The sequence below is a fragment of the Rattus norvegicus genome, chromosome 1 (assembly GCF_036323735.1).
Source record: "Rattus norvegicus strain BN/NHsdMcwi chromosome 1, GRCr8, whole genome shotgun sequence".
NCBI lineage: Eukaryota > Metazoa > Chordata > Mammalia > Rodentia > Muridae > Rattus > Rattus norvegicus.
The window spans coordinates 206,023,037-206,044,030 of NC_086019.1; the positions used below are offsets into that span (position 1 = coordinate 206,023,037).

Genomic DNA, 20,994 nt, shown 5'->3' on the forward strand with positions numbered 1-20,994 from the left:
GTTCTAGTCAACAGGTGGTTCAGCTGATGTCTAGGTAGGACCACCTACTCCAAAACCGCTCCAAGTAGGAAAGGTTCAACCTTCTATGAGTCAGGCTTGGTCTGTTTTTTTAGCATTTTTCCTGTTCCTAACACTAAGGATCTTGAGCTACAAATCTCAGAAACTTACAGGGCAGAGTCCTCGTTAGGGTTTCTAACCTCTTATGGCTTGGGCCTTGGCCAGTGGATTAGAAGGTTCCACCCAGGGTTGGGGATTTAGCTCAGTGGTAGAGCGCTTGCCTACCAAGCGCAAGGCCCTGGGTTCGGTCCCCAGCTCCGGAAAAAAAAAAAAAAAAGAAAAAAAAGAAAAAAAAAAAAAAAAGAAAATTCCACCCAAGGGCTGCAGGACCAGAAATCACAATCTCAAGATCATATCCAGCAGGGGATGAGGGGACTTGGAATGAAGAAGTGAAGAAATAAGTAGGCCAGCTATTCTTCACCTGTTGGTGCCTCAGAAGTCTTGGACATCTCCCCAAGAGTGGATCAGCTTGTTGCTATTCATTAAGACAGATAGACGCCTTCTGATCTCATGATACCTGTCCTACTCAGCCCACAGGTCCTACTGCTGCCCCATGGGCAAACCCTATCCTGTCATCTGGTGCAGTCAGGACTATGGCCCAGGGAGTTTCACAGAAGTAAGTCCAGCTTCTCTGGGCCAGTTTCCAATATGATCACACAACCTGGTCACATCAAGCCCAGTAGGGCTAGGGGTAGAACCTGTTCCAAGTGTCGGGGACCTTGAATATACACCTGTGTTTGTGATAGGCAGATGACCATGGTATGAAGGCAGGGCCTTCTGCACTGCCTTTGTCAGACTTTAGGGTGAAGCTAAGAAAGGCTGTCTGGAAGAGTCTGTAATTGTTCACATCTTCCAAACCCACATCCCACACAGGCCTTGCAAAGCAGTCAAGAAGCCTGAGCCCAGAGCCCGGCTGTCCTAAGGGATGGGAATTGTGTTTTTACCTGACTCACAGCAGGCAGCAGTAAGTAGAAAGGATCCCAATTTATATCCTGGATCAGGAAACCCCCATGCAGTGGGTCCTGCTGAGGGCCATAGCAGCTGTCTCACAGTAAACAAGAGAAGAGGCCTATATTTCACCATTGACTCCATGGCTTAGAAAAGTCCAGTCACTTGAGGGTTGCTTTCCAGCCTACAGCAGGTCATAGAAGTAATCCAGGCCTTGGCCCAGCTCCCAGATGGAGACCCCGACGCCCAGCTCCCTGGCTAGCTCCAGCCGCACCTGCAGAGACTAGGGGGCAGACAGAGGTGTAGGCACCTGCTCCACCCACTTTCTCACTACCCCCACAATATACCCAAAATTGTCCTAGTCATGGGGGCAGGGTATGGCCTGGAATCAAGCCCACAGGGCAGACCTTAAACACAGATGGCAAATACTGATACGATTGATGTCATCTGACCAAAACTCACTCCCACCACAGCATTAGCTGACAGCCAGAGCACATGGCACGTACCTTCAGCGTTGGGTAGAAGACAACGTGCCTCCCGCCGCGATTCCTGCAGAAGAAATGGGACCATGAGCCCTGCCTTCTGGCTAGGTCAAGGGCTACACTCTCCTTCCACTAGGATTAAGGTCCAGTCCTGGCCCCTTACTGTTCCCCATCCCCTGTTGCTCCCTCTTTTTTTTTTTTTTTTTTTGATTCTTTTTTTTTTTCGGAGCTGGGGACCGAACCCAGGGCCTTGCACTTCCTAGGTAAGCGCTCTACCACTGAGCTAAATCCCCAGCCCCCTGTTGCTCCCTCTTAAGTGTCCTCCCCACAAGGCTTCCTGCCTACAACCTGGTGAGCTATAAGTCACTTACTTCTTGTACTCAAAGAAGTGTTCCGCAGCCTGGCTGTCCCATACCACACGGGGCCTGTGGTCCTTCAGCGTCTGTATGTACCTAGAGAGATCAGGTTATGGGTGAGATAGCCACATACCCCAGCCTACCCCTAAGCCCCAGCTCCTATGTGGCTATTGATGTCACTGAAAGAGTGAGCGAGCAACACGTTGTTCCTAAAGGTCCACAGTGAGCCAGCAGCACTTTGTGTTCTGTTCAGCCAGTAAGCTTGGCTGCTCAAACCTTGAAGTCCCACTCTACACATGTCCTGCTCTAGGAAACAGCACCTTTTGTGAGCCTCCTTGGGGAAGTCAATGTTCAGACCACCTACACTCTGCTCTGACTTTGCTCTCCCCCAGAGCTCAGATAATAAGTGATTCAGCTAATCTTCAACTTCTCCACCAAGCTGTGGGCCAAGGATTAGAAGACAGGGCTTTTGCCCGGACAGTGGGCAGAAACATTGGCTGTGATAGGCTGAGTGTCCCAGGCTTTCCTTTCCCCAGGTGGACACTGCTGCCTCACTTCCAAAGCTGTGTAGTGCTGCCCTTCCTGCAGAAAGGCTTCTTCTCAACTGCTTGGGCCAAGACTGCAGACCTATGGCACACAGCCAATCACATGCTGTACATCTGAGACCAGAATAGTGTCCCTACCAAACAAAGGCCATAATGGCCACAAGTATGTTAATAGATGGTTAACAGCTGGGAGTCTGCAGGTACAGGTCTCCTCCCTGATCCAGCAGCACAACCAAGACCTGTTGTGGGAAGGGGTGGGAGCTGTTGTGCAGCTGTAGCCTGAAGTGGGATGGACTTCAGGGCCATTAGTCTGGGCTCTGAGAGAAGGCACAGTAGGCAGCAGGGGCTCCAGCACCCTGGTGAATGAGGCTTGGGAACCTCCAGCAGAGGAGCTGCCTTCTGGATCTGAGTCGTGGTTGCCCACACAGCTGACATTGTGGTCCTGGTCCTTTATCTCTGACATCACACTAAACACAGAGTTCCACAGGAAACTGACTGCAGCCAGACACACTGCCAGGTCAATACCAACAAAAGCTATGTTGGGACAGGCTAGAGAGACAATTCAGCAGTTAAGAGTGCTTACTGCTCCTGCAGAGGACCCAAGATTGGTTCCTAGTACTCACATAGGAGCTCACAACTGTCCACAATTCTAGTTCCAGGAGCCTTGGATTTCTTTCCTTACCTCTCTGGGCATCTGGCATGCAGACAGAACACTCATACACATAAGGACAAATAAGTAGGGGGCTGGAGAGATGGCTCAGCAGTTATGAGCTGGGTTCAATTCTCAGCACACACATGGCAACTCACAACTGTGTGTAACTCCAATTCTAGGGGATCTAGTGCTCCCTTCTGGCCTCTGTGGGCACCATGTGGGCATGTGGTACATAGACATACATGCAGGCAAAACACCCACACACATAAAATAATTTAAAAAATACAGAAATAAGTAAATCTTTTAAGGTTAGGTTGTAGTTACTCCCACGGGTAGAAGGTCTGACGTTTCCACTGCCCTGATCTGCCCAAGATCCAATCCTGCAAGCTCAGGCAAGAGGGAGCCCCATCATCTCCTTAGGGTATCCCTCACATGACATCTGAGCTGAGGGCCAACTCCAGAAGGCCTTGAGTGAGACGGTGTCACAGGCTGACCATGCAGAGCTGGCAAGTGACAAAAAGCCTTTGGTTGGATCTGCTCAAGAGGTTCCTAAAATCAGGGAATGAATCATATCATTTGCAGAAAAATGGATACAATCAAGTAATCATATTTGTTAATTAAGTCAATCTCAGACAAGTATTAAATGTTTTCTCTTATTTGTGATTCCTAAATTTTATATACATATATATGTATATAAACTGTCTAAGGGACACAAGAGACTAAAAGTAGACAGAAGGGGTGAAGAAAAGGAGGGTAAGGATAAGAAGGGGAAAAGATCAATATACAATATATACATTAAATTTTTTTTTTAATTTCTTGAAAAACATAGGAGCTAGAAGCCAGCAGGAGTGGCGCACACCCTTAATCCCAGCACTCATGAGGCAGAGGCAGGTGAATCTTTGAGTTCAAGACCACTCTGATCTAGAGTGAGTTCCAGGGCTATACAGAGAAACCACGTTTCAAAAAAAACCCGAACAAACACAAAACAAAACAGAGCAAAAACCAGGGCCAGAAGGGTGGCTCAGCAGGTAAGAGTGCAGAGTGTACTGCTCTTGCAAAGGACCCAGACTCAGTTCCCAACATCTACACTGGGTGAGTCACACCTACCTGCTGGAACTCCAGTTCCAGGAGGATCGGATATCTCTGACACTTGCGTTCATACACTGCCCCTCCCAGTATATGGTCAAAAACAAATTAAAAATTGATTTAAGAAACAAAACAGGGGGGGCTGGGGATTTAGCTCAGCGGTAGAGCGCTTGCCTAGCATGCGCAAGGCCCTGGGTGGTTCGGTCCCCAGCTCCAAGAAAAAAAAAAAAAAAAAAAAAGAAACAAAACAGGCCTGGTGAGATGGCTCAGTGGGCAAAGGTGCTTGCCACCAAGCCTCCCTCATATCTTGAGCTTGATCCTGAGAACCCAGACAGTGAAAGGAGAGAACCACCCTCTCTCTGCATGTTGTTCCCTGACCTCCACAACAGTGCCAGGGCATGTGTGTGCTTTCCCACCCCAAAGATAAAATATTAAGTTAAACAAAACAAAAAGCAGGGCTGTATAAGCAGGCTTGATCAGAATGTTCTGGACATGGTGACATGCACAGAGCCCGCTGGGCTGAGTAAGGAGGGACGCAGAGGCCATCGAGGGTGAGATGCATTCACAGGACGGATAGGAATGAGGACCACTGCTGGGCCTCATCTTCACCTGGCTTCTGTCTTTGCCATAGTTAGAAGCTTCTCATCACAGAACACAAAGTTATCACATTATGGAACTTGCTTGGCATTACAGGGTGGGGAGGAACAGGGTGGACATGCTCATTAGCACCAAGGCTGGCTCTCCATTTGACAGACTGCCTGGACCATGATAGCTTCCAAATGTACCACAGATAATTATGGCATCACCGTGTTTGGAGCATCAACAGCCCATGCTGGGAGGATCCCACACACTTCCTGGCCAGCTGGCCTTGATTCTTCACATCACCAAGTAAACTGTGGTTCATCACTAGGAGGAGTCTACGGCCTGGCGGCAGGGTGGAGTCAGAGGACACAGCTGAAGTGGGTTCAGCTTTCATGGGGCCAAAGGGAGGAGAAGCTGCCTCGTAAGTGCATGAGAGCCCACATATGCACAGTTGCTTGGCTATGATCAGCGTCATTATGCTGAGTCAGCCAAACGAGGGGCCCAGGACAGGCATCCTGAACCTGTTTCTGCTACTGTGAGGTGCCATAACTCTACAGACAGGCAATGAGCTGGCCATCCCAGAGCTTCACTAGGAGCCGTGGCCATACCAGTAAGGGACACTACTCTGCAGATCCTACCATAGGAAAGGCACAGATGGTCTGCACGGCTGGTAGAGGCAAACAGACCACAGCCACTGGCCTGGGTGAGCCCGCCAATCGCCCCTATCACAGGGCCTTGGCTCCATATACAGCTGAGCAGATGGTTAAGTGGCTGAACCATGTCTGTCTTGGAGAGGACTAGGGCTCTGTGCTAGAGGCTAAGATGGGGTGGCAGATCATACTGAGACCATGCTTGGGTTTTCACAAATATGGCAGCTGAAAGGCTGGAGAGATGGCTCAGTGGTTAAGAGCACTGGCTGCTCTTCCAGAGGTCCTGAGTTCAATTCCCAGCACCCACATGGCAGCTCACAATTGTCTGCAACTCCAGTTTCAGAAGATCTGCTACCCTCACACAAGCAAACGTGCAGTGAAAAACATCAATGCACGTAAAAATAAGTAAATCTTTAAAAGGGGAGAGTAACTGAGTCCTAAGGAGCTTAAGAGCTCACCTGCATCTCACGCCATGTCACTATCTGCCCCATGGGGCCATCAATAGAGGTGACCGAAAAGAAGGGGCTGCCTCCTGCTAAGCTCTGCTATTGAGGAGTAGTTAGACCCTAGGCAGTAAGTCCCCTAACACCTTCCCTACATGCTGTGCCTGGCCTGGGGACATGGGGACTGTAGTTGGCCTTGTCAGCAGGGACAGGTCTGCTTGTCTCTCAGCCCCCTCTCTTGACTGGATTCAGCTCCACCAGAGGGACCGGACTACAACACGGAAGACACTGACCCATGGCCCTGTGCCCTCAACCCGGAGGGAATTCTGCTTTGGGGAAAGAACTCACTGAAGCCTTTCTGAGGGCCTGGTCTATGAGAGGCCCTTTGCTCCCATACACAGGTCTACGAGAGCTTGGTGAGTGAGCAGCAGGCCGGGTGGAGCCCTAGAAGGAAGAATGATGTTGGCAATGTCAAAGGGTTGTTGTCACTGGCATGGTACAGCTTTTAAAGCATGGGGACTAACACTGAGTAAAGCCAGCAGGTGCAGATACAGACTTACCTGACCCGCTATGCTGCTACCTGTGTCTCCCATGGCCAAAGCTAATCAAAGAAAGCAGTGCAGCTAGAGCCGGTGCTGCCTCGTGAGGCCATCACTGAAACAGGCATGTGCAGGCCTGCGGGACCGCGCTCACTAGGATCCAGGTGTGAAGACGACCTCTACACAGTGCTCCTGGCTCTCCCTGCCAGTGCCAAACTGTATCTAAGAGGCTCTTCTTTGGAACCTCCTCGCTCTTTGTACAGGGCTCTGAGGCCAGCCCCAAGCCTGCCAGGAGTAGGGCACTGGTGGACCCTCCTCTTCCCAATGTCCAGATCTGCTGGGATGAGACAGCCAATGGCAGAGCCACCTTCAAAACTGCCCTGGGAATAACAGAACTTTAGGTCAATCAAGGCTTCATAGGTTTAAAGTCTCTCACAGCTCAAGGTGGGTCTCTACTGGCTTCTCAGCAGATGCACAGCCTGCTCTAGGGGTTTCTCATATCTCTGGTATGGGGCCCCCATGGAGTACTGTCCCATTCTATGGAAACACAACTGCTGACGAGCCTGGGCTGTCATGCCTGTTCTGGCAGAGGGGCTCATGACTGAGGTCTACACTTGGTCAGTGAAAGCCACTTAAAGTCAGGGTGCCCAAAATAACGACTTGGGAACCTTGAGGGGGAGGGAATTCTTTATCCACATCATTGGCTGTCAGATGATGCTTGCAATTTTGGGAGAACAAACTAAATAGAAAGCACAGGATCTGGAAGCTGGAGCTAGCTCATTGAGATAAGAGGATTATCATGGGACTGAGGCCATCCTGGGCTGCAGAGTAAGTTCCAAGGCAGTAAGTTCTAGGTCAGCCTGGGCTACAGAATATGACTGTTTCTAAAACAAAAGAAAACGAAAAGTAATAAAAATGAGATAAGGAAGAAAACAGGTAGTTTCTGTGAATTTTGGCAGCAGGGACAAAGAAGAACCACAGTACTGGATTCATCCTGCCTTGCCACCTGCTTTGCACACATCCCTGTGGGCAGAGACGAACAGGATAAAGGGATGAGAGCTCTTCACTTTGGAAAGACATGGTCTGAGAGGGGACCCTATGAACAATGTCACTGGGCAGCATACACAGTGTGTAGGGTGGGCTGGGAGCAGCAATTTGAATTACCCAAGGCATAGGTCCAACTGCGGTTGACAGCAATATCAGCAAGAAACAGAAACTTGGTGCCAACAGCAGAAGGAACAGGCAGAGAACAAGGAAAGGCTGTGAGCTGAAAGAGTAACCTTCCAGACATCAGGATGATTAATCCCAGATTCAGGCACTGGTGAAGACCCTACAGGACACCCCCAAATGAGAGACCTCTCTTACCTGTGCTCTTAGAAAGCTGAATTCTAAGTCAAGAGTGGACACCACACAGCTGAGGCACGCCCATAGGGGTGTAAAGGGAAAAGGTCTAATGGGTGAAGTAAGGCGTAAGCACAGGAAGCTTGTCTGCAGGGAGAAGCTGAGGTGGGGTCTGGAGGAACATTCTGTGGATCTGAAAGCCTAGCAACAATTGAGTATCGGGAGCTGTGCCACTCAGGGAAACTTGAGCAGTCCTGAGCCAGAGATCTGCCAAGAAAAGGCTCTAGCAGTCACCAAGCATCAAACTGCCGGCCGGCAGCAGTGCCTGTGGGACATTCCTGTTGTGTGCTCCTAGGTCTCCCTCCAGCAGGTCAGCCCCACAGCCCAGGATCAAGGTGAGGAGCACAGGCTCTTCGATAAGGACCCTTGAGTCGGGGTCAATGCTGGCCGGTTCTACAGCTGTGAGGATGGATGCCCATGGAACTCTGTCTGATCATTGATCCCAGGCCCAGGGAAGCAAGTGCCCCTGCTGGGTGGGCGTCCATCCTGCAGTCCTGACAAGGTGAGGCTGGGCAGGCGCATCTTTCTGCATGGGCAGGCTGGCAAAGGCAACGAGCTGCCAGGCCCAGCCCCAGGGAGGCTACTTTCTCCTTCTAGCTGTTTCCCTTGGGTAGGCCCATGTCCAGGTTGGAGCATGCATGCCTATATCTTGTCCCACAGGAGCCATTAGCAAGATGAGGGTTGAGAGGTACAGTCTTCCTTCCCTAGCTGGGCAAATCCTGAAAGGCCAGGAGACTAAGAACAGCCTGTGTGGATATGTGTGCTCCCGAGTGGAGCAGAAGTAGCCTTCACCTGTGTGGCACCCCATGTCTAGTTCCTGCTGTACTCTTCTTCAGGCACAGGACATGGCTGTGGGAGGCTGATGGGATCCCCGACAATCTCCTGGAGAGCAGCCGGTGACCAGTCGCCAGAGCCTTAATAGCTTTCCACCCTGTCTGCACCATGCTGGGTCTTCTCAGTCAGTAAGCCTGCCTCCCTTGTCTGTTGTTAGACCAAGGCTCACAACAAAGCCAGCCAGCAGCACTGAGGGCTACAATAGCTATTAACTCAAGGCAGTGACAAACCCAGACATTGGAACGAGTTGTGTGAACACCAAAGAGTGCAGATGTGTAGGGAAGATGGAATTTACATCCATGGCTTTGGAGCATGGCCCACCCTAATGCCCCACCACAGAAGGACCAATGGAAGAATTGAATGAGAGGTGATCTCAGCTGTGGTGTACCTCCATAGACTATAAACAACCGGAGCCACAGAGACCAGTCCCAACCTTTCCCCTCACTATAAGCTCAGCTGAGGGCCAAATAAGTCAATTCTGGCTTTGTCTTTAGGCCAAGGTGGAGAGAACCTTGAAGCATAGATTGAATAGAACATCAGCACTTAGTACAAGGTGGGCAGCCTGGCCGCTGTTCACCTTTTTTGAATGTGGGGTCAGAAAGAATGGTTGCACCCAGTGTGCAAAAACACTTAAATTTCTGTTACTGAATACCATTCTCCATGGAAAACTACTAGGAAAGTGGGTAGCTTAAATGCTTCTTTTTTTTTTTTTTTTTTTTGAAATGGGGTCTCTGTATGAATCCCTGGCTGGCCTAGGGGACAACAGGCTGTTCTGAAACTCACAGAAACCCACCTGACTCAGGCTTCCAAGTACTGTAATTAAAGGTATTTACCATCACACCTAGTTAGGTTTCTAAGCAACTAACCCAGAACAAAGACCCCAGATTTGTAAGAATGTTAAAAGTCACTTAATACTGAAATTCACTTCATCTAATACTTTCGGAGGGGTCCACAACAGCCCTCACTACCTGTGGAGGCCAGCCAGATTGACCCAGATCTCAGAATTTGCAGAGGGAGACTCTGAGCAGCACCACAGCTGAATCTACAGAAAGGAAAATCACGAACTAGACAACTTTTGGATGTGACACGAAAAGAACCTGGGTGGGGTTAAAGCTGAGGGGGAATAGGAAAGGACCCAGCCTCCTTGGACACAGCAAGAGAAAACACTGAAATCAAAGGGAAACACACCTCAGGAGCCCAGGGGCAGTCTCATCAGGCAAACACACACCACACTTGAGGGGACAGAGGGTGGCAGCTGAGGGACTACCGAACGTTTGCCTCCCAATCTTGCTAAAAAGTGAGTGAGTACACAGTCCACAGAGAGTTCGGTGAACACTGAGCACAGGTGACAGACGAAGTCATCAAACTGCTGAAACCCAACAGCTAGCACTGCAGCTTGATGGCAGTCAGGAGATTTGTACACAGGAAAAGCACAGGGAGGAAGTAAAAGCAATACTTTAAAATCCAGAAATGGTTCACTCTTTTAAAACCACAGAGCCAAGACACTGGAGACCCTCAGTGGAGGAAATGATGGGGCCAGAAAAGGAAGAGCCAGTCCTAGCCAGGCCCACTTGACACAGGCACCGCCCAGAGGACTATGTAAATCATGTCAAGCCCAGCCAGCCACATCCAACCCTCTCCCCAGTAGCAGGACAAATGCACCATGGCTGCAGACCTTGGCTAAGGCACCAACACTGTGGGTGAGGTGCTAACCCTCAGGGCCTGGGGTGTGCCCAACAGAGGACTGGAGCTTTCTACCCAACCTATAGCTTAGACTCCACAGTCTGCAAAGCCCAAAAGAGCCACCCCCAATCTTCTTAGCCCAACTTTCCCCCTTTCCCAGGGACTGAAATCCATGATTGGCCATACCTGGAATGTGACCTGGAGGGCCCTGGGCTCACCTGGCTCCAATGACAGGCTCACGGGCATCCTTGGAGGCTGCATAATCCATGCCATAGAAGTTCAATCCCAGGAGGATCTTGCTACGCCACTGTGACTTGGGGTCTAGGACCTGAACACAGGCTCGGATCCATGACAATGGAGCATTAGGGCCAGGCCTGCAAGTTCAATGGGAAATGGAACCACTCTGAGAAGAAGGCAGAAGTCCTGTGTCTGACTCTAGTTTGGTCCTATAGGTCATCTACTTGGGCCCATTTCCTTCAGTGTTATGACAAATACCTCTTAAGAACTGGGAAGCCAGGTGTAATGGTACACATCCTTAAACTCAGCACCTGGGAGGCAGAAGCGGGAGATCTTATGAGCTCAAGGCCAGTCTGGTCTACATAGTGAGCTCCAGGACAGAAACCCTGTCTCAAAAACAAAAAACAAAACAAAACAAAACAAACAAACAAAAAAAAGGGGGGGGGGTTGCAGGCTGGAGAGATGGCTTAGTGGTTAAGAGCACTGGCTGCTCTTGCAGAGAACTTGGGTTCAATTCCTAGCACCCACATGACCATTCACAACCGTGCCTGTTCCAGGGGATCTGACACCCTCATATAGGCATACATATAGTCAAACACCAATGTACATAAAATAAAAATTAATTAATTAAAAAAAGAGTTGGGAAGAAGTTGAACATAGTGGCATACACCTGCTACAGGTATATAAGGCCAGCCTTGTATCCCAGGCCAGTCTGGGATACAGAGTGAGGGCCTATACTTAAAAAAAAAATTCAGGGCTGGAGAGAGAGCAGAGAGCCTGAGTTCAGTTCTCAGCACCTATACACAGGCTCACATGTACCTGTAACTCCCAGCCTCAGGGAATCCAACAACGCTGGCCTCTTTGAGAGCCCACACACATGCTTATACCCCCACTTGGGACACATACATGTATAATTAAAAATTACAAGATAAATCTTAGAAAAATGAGACTCTGAACACATCACAATTCTTTTTTAAAGGGGCAGAACCAGAAACACCATTTAAGTACTATAGGCAAAGAAGCATTAGCACCTTTTGATGGAACCCACAGGTGCTTTGCATGGGGCAAAGAACCTACTTGTAACCTCCCCATCCCTAGGGCAGTAGGAACATGTCTAAAATACTGAGCAAGGAAGGGTCAGCAGGGATGCAGCCAGGACCAATGCCCAAGGAAAACAGAAGGGGCAGACAGACTATGCTTATGTCACTGGTGACTAGGTTTCACCCAGGCAGGGACCTCTCAAAGAGCCAGCTCTCCCGAGAACGGGGCAGGAACACCATTAGCTTCTGTCTGGCAGCACTCAGGTGTAAACAAATTGACTGTCCATCTACACTGAGCCACAGAGCCCATAGGCAGAAGTCTGCTTGAGAGACTAAGGTGCAGGCCTGTATCTTCCTGAAGACCCACAGTACCTACAGTGCCCTACCAGCCCATACTCACTGCTGTGATGTGGAGTAGTCGTATGTCATGAGGCTGAAGCCATCTAGTATGGGGGCCAGCTGCTCAAACTCCTTGTGTGTAAACATGCCCAGCTGGTCAGTCCTGTGACAAGACAAGCATACCTACTTTGAGTTACTACGTATGGACGGTTGGCCTTCCTAATCAGAGTCAGAACAAGCATGCTGTCTGGATTCCAAGCCTGTAACCCCTTCTCCTCCCTCTAAGACAGTGGTTCTCAACCTTCCTAATGCTGTGGCCCTTTAATACAGTTTCTCATGTTGTGGTGACCTCCAAAAAATAAAATTATTTAGGTTCTTAATTCCTAACTGTAGTTTTGCTACTGTTATGAATTGTAATGTAATTAATACCTGTGTTTCTGATGGTCTAAGGTGACCCCAGGCTACTTTCCCTCAGGGATGGGGGCAGTGTGCTATTTGGCTGGGATCATACATACTCTAGGTGCTAGGATGAGGGCTGAAGTCAAACAGAGATGTCCCTCTTCCCTTGCCCCTGGAAGGTTCTGAGAGAAAGATGGGTAAGAGCTGCACATCTTACCTGGTACTTGGCCCTGTTCCAGAACCATTCCATAATGTGAACATATTCAAGAGGGCAGACAGACTTATAGAGATCCTAGTTGCCCAGACATGGCTGAACCATTTCCCTGTGTCCCCAGGACCTGGGCCTCTGTAAACACATTATCTTGGCCCCATACTGTAACAGTTATTCCTATTCCTGCTCCCAGTGGGGCCCAAACATTCTATCTAGAAATGTGATACGGGCTGTGGTATTCTTAGAGTGACAAGGGTTCACGCCTATATAGGCTCATATGTTTGAATATTTAGTCAGCAGTTAGTTGAAATGTTTGGGAAGGATTAGGAGGTCTTGTTGGAGGAGGTATGTCACTGGGAGTGGGCTTTGCGGTTTCAAAAACCAGGTCCAGTCCCCCAATCCCTGCCTACAGGTAAGGACATAAAGATCTCAGCTACTATTCCACTTCTTCTTTTGTAAAAAAAAAAAAAAAAGATGCTATCTCTTTACAGCAATACAATAGTAACTAAGACAGGCTCCCATGGCAAAGGCTTGCCTGCTCCTAGTGGGACCCTCATGTAAGACCCTGCCAATGTTTACAGGCTTCTAGTATGTCAGCCCCTGCTGTTTCTAGATCTGATGGCTCATGAAGAAAGGCATGAGCTGCAGCTAGAGGCTGGCAGATGAACAGCCTTTCTCAGTCCTACCTTGTGTTATGGATTCAGCAGTGGTACAGGAGGAAGGCTCAGAAAGGTTCAGAAAGGTGTGGCTGAAGGCTTTGGGCAAGAAGAGGATCCCAGGGCCTAGAAAGTTCCAAGCAGAGTAGCTACACCTGGCAAAGTCCCACACAGGGACCTGTGGCCTCACTCATGGCTGGGGAAGAATACCTCCCCGAGTGAAGACTTAGAGCAGTATCATTCAACCCCCAGACTCTCACGGGGAAGAAAAGCAGGCCTCTCCCAATGGCAGGATAAATCTGCACAGACATTTATACTTTGCACAGGGAAGGGGCATAGATCCTGTCGAAGACTCCCAGAAAGACCTCTTCCTCTGCTAAATCACACTGGTCAGACTGTAAGCACGCTGTGATCCCAGGCCAGAAGCTCAGAGGGAACTGCAGACAAGGACTAGTCACAGCAGACAGTATCTGCCATCTGCTAGGTAACAGCACTGCCTAAGACCTCGAATGGTACTCTCTACCAGTTGTGCTTCTTGGATCAGCTGACCTATCAGTTAGATATCATCCAGAGGTACGGGCAGGCCAGAGGGCATTTTGTGAGCCTCAAGGTACATGATTCTGCCCAGGCAAAGCTGGCCCCAGTACACGGTGTTGTTTGCTGTCACTTGACCTTCGGGTTCACTGTCTCTGGGCACAGACCCCTATGGTCACCTTTAGCTCCTCCAGGCAGGCTGCCATAGCACTTGCCCTCAGTGTGCTTGTTACTGGAACACCGAGCAGGCATGGATGGGGAGATAATGAGGGCTGAGGGCAGGGGCAAGAGCACCTGAAAAACAGGGGTAGGGCAGAGGTTCTGACACCAAAGGAGAGGGTGCAAGGTGAGAGAGAGAGAGACAGAATACAGGAACAGGTCTGGGTGGGAATGTTGGGAAGATCTTGGGACCCTGTGGGGACTACGTTCCTGAAGCATGCATTATTCCCAGAGGTTCCCATATGCAGCTCCTCACGGATGCAACCCAATTCCACAGGCGGGGCCATTAAGAACAGCCCACATGTCAGAATGGCCTTATTCTTTTTTTTTTTTTTTTTTTTTTTTGGTTCTTTTTTTCTGAGCTGGGGACCGAACCCAGGGCCTTGTGCTTGCTAGGCAAGCGCTCTACCACTGAGCTAAATCCCCAACCCCAGAATGGCCTTATTCTTAAGTGGTCAGGATAAGACACGATGAAGACAAACAGGAACACTGCCAACACTTTCCTGAAATGGTGCAACTTTCTAGGGTGCTAGCCATCAACAGGAAAGATGGGACGCTACTGGGCCTCTTACTACCCTCCTACTCCCACCTTCCCGGCTATGTCCTTTGGGGTTTCTCTGGGAATGTTATTTGCCCTTCTGACTTTGAGGAAGAAAGGCTATATATGCAGAAGCTGTTGCTAGAGCCATCCCTACCCAGCCTGCCCTGCTCCTGCCCCAGACCCCTGGGGAGCCTGGCCACTGAGCTGTTTCTCTTTGTTCCACAGCACCAGGACCAAACGAGCCCATGCTTGAGAGACATAAAAACAGCCTGCCAACAGGCCACACACGGCATGACTTCCAATAAACAGAAACCACTGCTCATGCTGAAAACCTCATGCTCTGAATTAATTTCTGAGGGAGGAAAACAATATAACAAAACACATCCCTCAGTGCCTGGGTCTTGAACAGGCCCCATGCAGCTGGGCCTTCCCATGGCAAAGAAGGAAAGTACCCAGCCCCAGCAGCTAGACACTTTTAAGTGCCCACTAAGGGCTAAAATGGGGCAATAGCCCAGGCTACCCTTTCTTTCCAATGATGAGAATTTCTCTTTTCTAGAGAGCAGGATTGTAACGACACTGGCCTGGGGCCCTCCAGTCACATGGCCCTTTATCTAGACACCCTATAGCTGGGAAAACGCCCAGATTGGTGCCAGGGCACACTGCAGCTGTAGCCTGCAGAAACTGTTCATGAACAGTGTGAGAGCTATGGGCCTGGCAGCCTCACCCCATTGCCATTTGTAACCTCAGGGGGAGTCATCAAGGCTGTCAACTCTCAACCATGCCCCAGGGCCACCTTCTCTCAGCAATGCAGCATCCTTTCTTTCCTACACTCCAACACACAAACTTTAGTTCCGTCTCTCAGCCCACAGGTTGTGCACCTCCCTCCTCCAGCCAACAATTAAGGCCATCTATAGTTGGCAGCGCTGTAATACTGGCGTTATAGCCAGACAGAAGGCACAGAGACTTAAAGACAACCCTTCCTGGAGAGGCCCCATAGCTTTCCTCTGAAGCTTCAGGCCCTTGCTCCTGTGACTCTTGCCTCCTCTGACTTCTCTCTCCATGCCCCCGGGTGGTGATCTAGGTCCCTACTTCCAGGACGACAGAATGGGTTTGCTGGTTTACCCTGTAGAGTTAACAGTCCCTGCTGCCCATCTTGCTCTGGGCTTGTTGTTCCTGTGATCTCTGTCATCAACCTAAGAGGTCGTCCCTAAGAGCTAAAGAGGCCAAGGAAATGGGAAAGGCAGGTTAGAGACTGATCTGACTTTTAACTTGCCATACCCCTCACTGCCATTCTGGCTAGTATGTTACTGGCCTTTGATGAATCCCAAGAGGCCGGCTAGAAGCAAACCTGGTATCTCCTAGGTCCCCAAGGTGGTGTGTGCTAGCCACAGTAGGTGTGGGGATCTAATTAAACTACATCTTCAAGGCTGCCACTCTGTCCTGGTTTTCATATTGCTGAGTGTACCCAAGTAACCTTGGAAGAAGTGCTCAAGGTCAGCATGGCTGAATAGCTGCCCAGTTCTAGGGCAAAACCCCAAGGGTCTACAGTGCTGTGGCAGCCCTTTCCGTAGCAGCTCTGACTTAACCTGCCTTTGGTGACAAAGTGAATTTTCATTTGATGACTAGAAGCCACCCCTACTCCCCACCCCCCCACACCAGAGCTGTCTTCCTGGAGCAGCTTTGATGAGGCAAATGACAACATGACTGTGTCCTGCTGAAGACGCAGGCGCAGCTGCTGACTTGGCTTTCTTGCAGAGGTGGCTGGGAGGGGACAAACGAGGAGGACAGTAAGGACCCCCATGCCCTGGAGTAGTGCCAGAAGAACCCTCAGTGCATTCAAGGCAGAAGGCTCATCCCAGTGCCACAGAGCCTCAATCAGTTAAGGGCCCTGCTTTCCCTCAGACTCTGGCCACCTCTTGGTCCTTCTTCCAGCCCCTGCAGATGCATCCCCCACCCCCCACCCCCCACCCCCCACTCTGGGTACCCGCCAGAATCCCTCTCCTCATGGCCACATGAAGTAAACTATGTGCCTCAGTCACTGCAAAGTGAGTGATGCAGTTGGTTTTGGCTTCTAAGTAAGCCCTTTGGGCAGAGGACTGGGAGCTTGGGTGCAGATGCTTGGACAGAGATCCTCTCAAAATCTAGCACTCCAATGACCAGAACATTGAGAGGAGTTTCCACAGACGCAGAACCTGCCACAGGTTTCTGAACTGTTCACCCAAGTTTCTGCCTAGCTATGGCATCCCATCCAGCATTGTATACCAAGAAATCAGGAGATGAGCGCCTGGCAGAGGCAGCTGACACCACAAGTCTAGAGGCTTCTGGGAGGCTGTGACTCCCTTGTGTCTCTTCCACCTGGGTCTACAACACTTTGTTCAGCCGAGGAAGGAAATGTCCTCTCTGCTCCACCCTTTCAGCCCTAAGCAACTTAAGGATCAGGGGTCAGATAGTCTGAGTGCTCACATAGAGATGCAGCTTGGGGACTAACACAGGCCCTGATCCCTGGACAAACCTGATCTGGGTTTCTCTCTCCTTGGCAAGGGTAGGGTCACTAAGATACAGGTGTAGACCTGGCCTGGGACCCACCAAGACGGAAATGGAGTCCTCCTCACCTAACACCTTGTGGTCAACTCAGCAGACACAGTAAAGGGAGGTGCTAATAGAGACGGGTTCCAGAGCTAGAGTACCCCTGTACAATACCAAACAAAAGACAAACAGAACAGAGCCTCACTGCACACATAGGTTCCACACATTAAAGCGTAACCTGGTCTACATGGTGTGTCCGGGCCAGTCAGGGATATAGTTGAGATGCTGCCTCAAAAAACAAAAAAAAAAATAAAAAAAAAATAAACTGACTTGAGTTAACTTAGCACCTTGAGCAGCTGTCACAGACACTAGTTGCTGGAGACCTACCTGTGTCACCTAGCACTTCTAGAGCTCCTCCTGGGCAGAGTGGCATACAGCTCTCATGCTTTCTACCTTCCAGGTTACCTAGAGGCACCAGAGCTCACTGCAAGCTGGGCCTGAAAGCAATGTGGAGAGCCTGCTGCTGTACTCATCAATCCCTTCTAATGGGCTGAGAACCGAGGGAAGGTTATGGAGCAAACTCAGACAGAAGGCAGACATCCACAGCACACGAAGGGGTCTTGGCACACTCCAGGTCGGAATGAGGGAACTACCTTGAGCTGGTGGGTCTTAAGCTTTGAACTGCCTCAACAGTAGCACCTGTAGTGACAGGTGACACTAAGTGACAGAGTAGGTCTTTCAGCAACTAGTATCCCTGGTAGCTGCCCAAACACTTGCAGGTACTACATTGATTTGAGAGGGTTTTAGTTTGTTTTTGATTTTTGTTTTTTTTGGTTCTTTTTTTCGGAGCTGGGGACCGAACCCAGGGCCTTGCGCTTCCTAGGTAAGCGCTCTACCACTGAGCTAAATCCCCAGCCCCTGATTTTTGTTTTTTTAAGACAATACCTCACTAACTCTGGCTAGCCTAGAATTCATCATGTAGACCAGGCTGGCCTCAAACTCACAGAGATCCATCTACCTCAGCCCCATGAGTGCTGGAATTAAAGATATATACACCACACTTGGCTTTCACCTTTATATGAGACACCGTGTAGCCCTGACTGGCCTGGAAGTTGCTACATAGATCAGGTTAGTCTTAAATTCACAGAAAATTAATTTCTCTTCTAAGCATTCATCAACTTGCCAATGACACCGCAAGTCCTGTAGGCACATTCAACTAGATCCAGCTACTATCATGTCAGATGGCTGAAGGCTCAGAGATGACCAGAGAGAAGGGTACTTCTTCTAGTGTGTAGGCCAGGGAGCTTAGCATCCATCTGAGGGTTTAACAGCCAAATAGATAGGGCTGCCCTTGGAAACTTAAATACCAGGATGATTTCTAGGACTACTACCCAATAGTTCTACCTTCCATGCCTGCTCCTGCCTGCTGTGTTCCAGGTCTATCCCTGGTGACTCTGAGTCTCCTATTTCACAGTGTTGTTATTTCTAAGTCAAACACTGGTGATTTCTAAGAGAGGCTCTAGGCAGGGTAGACATAGGAATCTAAATGCCTTGGCTCCAGTTTTAGTACCTAGGTCACTACATCCTGTCCTCAAAGTTCCAAAAGAGCCACCTCACACGGCTGGGATGGTAAAGAGCCAGAGTCTGAAACAAAGGCCCTCAGTGGCTCTAGTTGGCAGTAGCTTGCCCAGCTTGGTGCAATATGCTATAGGCATACTAAGTATTGTTAGCCTAAGAACTGAGTATGTGCCTCAGAGCCCTAGAGCATTAGATAATGAGTCTAAACTTGTGGATTGTCATGCTGATGAATTCCTCAATAGGGAATGTCTATTTTGAGGGACAAGACAGGATACAGTTGTAGGTCAGCTTCCCCCTCCCATACAACCCAAGAAGAAAGCAATTAGCATCCAGGCTGTTTGTTTGTTTTGAGTGAAGAGTTCATGTTGACAACTGAGCCCTTGAGTAACTGTTTCCCACCCTTAGGGTGCACTTACCCAGGGGTGACAGCAGGTGGGATGACCAGAATGACCAGCAGCCTGGCCTGGTGCAGCGCCTCAGCCAAGTGAGTAAGCATGTGAATGAGGCCTCTGTAAGAACCAAGCAGCAAGGTTAGCCCAGAGCACTGTGGGGCTCCCTGACATCTACTGCATCAACAACACAAGAGATGGAGCCCCAGCCTTAGGCCCTGTTGCAGAACTACAAGTCCTTCACAGGGTTTTCTGTACCACTCTTCAGTGTGAACCCATGAGGGAGCTGAGGGAAAGGAGACCCTGTACCCCAGTTGAGCCTGCCTTTCTTCATACTTAGGGATCCCCAGAAAAGTGGTGCTTTCAGGGCACTGAAGGGCCAAACACTGACCCAGAGAAATCTTAGTCATCTTCAGGCAATGGACTACTACGAAACACTTTGAGCAACATACCAGGTAGGGAAGGAAGACGGTGCAGAATACCTCGAGTCGATACTAAGAGAACAGGGAGCAAGAGATGGGGAAACCAGACAAGGTAGAGGAGGCAGATGGTTGTATACCTCAAGGACAGATGTCCGCTTCCCTCCCCATGTCCTGGGAGCCCACTCCTTAGCCTTCTAGTGGACTGCCTGTGACATATTCTACACCAGCTTTGTCCCTGAAGGTGACCATCTTAAAGGAGTTGACCCAATCCAACTGCTATGAGGTCAGGCTTGCTATGCTGTGCTCACTCAAGGAAGCTCTACTATCTCTTTGTAAAGAAAGTCTTCCCTCCCTCTGCATAGCTGGACCTTCAGGAACAGCTTCATCTGCAAACAGGTCGACAAGTCCTACATTTGCACAGCCAAAGCTGAGTCCCTAATGGCCACGAGACTTGCCCCTAGTACATCTCTGCAGACAGTCTAGAGTCCTCTCAGAGCCAACTGTGGACAGCAATGGCTTCATTCTCCCTGATGTGACCCAAACAGAGCTATAACTTGTCAACCTAAGTATCAGTGATTCCAGTGTGACAACTCTAGCGATGAGCGGCTAAAGGGAACTTAAGTCCCACTGTCTGTCCTTCTTTGGTCTGATATACACTTTGCAGGGTGCAGGTGCAATACATCTCTTATGCAGGTGAGCCAGGAGAATGCTGCCCACGTGTTGAAGTAACAGAGGAATATGGAAAGCCAACCCCACCAAAGGAAGACCCTTCTGCCTGACTGCAGGACAATAGCAGGGTGATCTTTTTCCAGTGTATATGTAGGAGACCTAAGGACTAAGAGGTGCCTAATTTTTGAGGCTTTTAGAAGACAAGTATGAGCCTAACTCATCCCTCTCAAGGGCCCACACTACAGCCACTCTAGACACAGGGACTCCATAAGCGTACCCCAGACAGGGTCTGGCAGTAGACTTAGCTCATAAAAGACTTAGCCAGGGGCTGGAGAGATGGCTCAGCGGTTAAGAGCACCCGACTGCTCTTTCAGAGGTCATGAGTTCAATTCCCAGCAACCACATGGTGGCTCACAACCATCTGTAAAGAGATCTGATGCCCTCTTCTGGTGTATCTGAAGACACCTACAGTGTACTTATATAGAATAAATAAATAAATCTTTAAAAAAAAAAAAAAAAAAGACTTAGCCAATAGATCCTGCAGGTGACATATCTCTGAGCCTGTACCAAGTGGCCAATGTATATGACCGGAAGCCACTGAGTCCAGCTTTAGGACTGGTACACTGGGATGGGACTGCAATGGGGCAGAGAATATAGGTACTTGGTTGGCAGGCTCTCTTCCATATTGCTGAGGGATCAGCATCTTCCAGAGACAAGGTTACTACAGAGCTGATATGCCCAAAAGTCTACTCCGTTTCCAGCAGCCATCACTTCTCCTGCCACTGCTGCCAACCACATTTTGGAGAGGTTACTACGTAAGACCTGTGGTGTTTGCTGGGATGAGCCCTGTAAATGGAATTGCTTCCTGAATTGGGCTGGCTAAAGCCAGACTGCTGCCCATAGCACTACATACATTAGGGGCCCTAACTTACTTCATGGGGATCAGGGGGTTGGCACCTTCCCTGAAGAGAGTCTT

At 49.6% G+C, this 20,994-nt stretch overlaps 1 protein-coding gene across 8 annotated transcripts in view; it reads right to left on the reverse strand.

Moving 5' to 3' along the window:
* Positions 1 to 1,022: 1,022 nt before the first annotated feature.
* Chid1 (chitinase domain containing 1) overlaps positions 1,023 to 20,994 on the reverse strand; it is a 35,201-nt gene continuing 15,229 nt past the window's right edge. For 4 of the 8 annotated variants that reach the window (NM_001047854.3, NM_001421300.1, NM_001421299.1 and 1 more), the window contains 6 exons: positions 18,955 to 19,047; positions 11,936 to 12,037; positions 10,477 to 10,632; positions 1,859 to 1,939; positions 1,512 to 1,554; positions 1,023 to 1,288 (listed from right to left, as the gene is read on the reverse strand). In NM_001047854.3, coding sequence (NP_001041319.2) covers positions 1,190 to 1,288; positions 1,512 to 1,554; positions 1,859 to 1,939; positions 10,477 to 10,632; positions 11,936 to 12,037; positions 18,955 to 19,047 — 574 coding nt within the window. In that variant the 3' untranslated portion in view covers positions 1,023 to 1,189. The other 4 variants (XR_010065697.1, XM_063286637.1, XR_590539.4 and 1 more) reach the window with 4 other exon arrangements.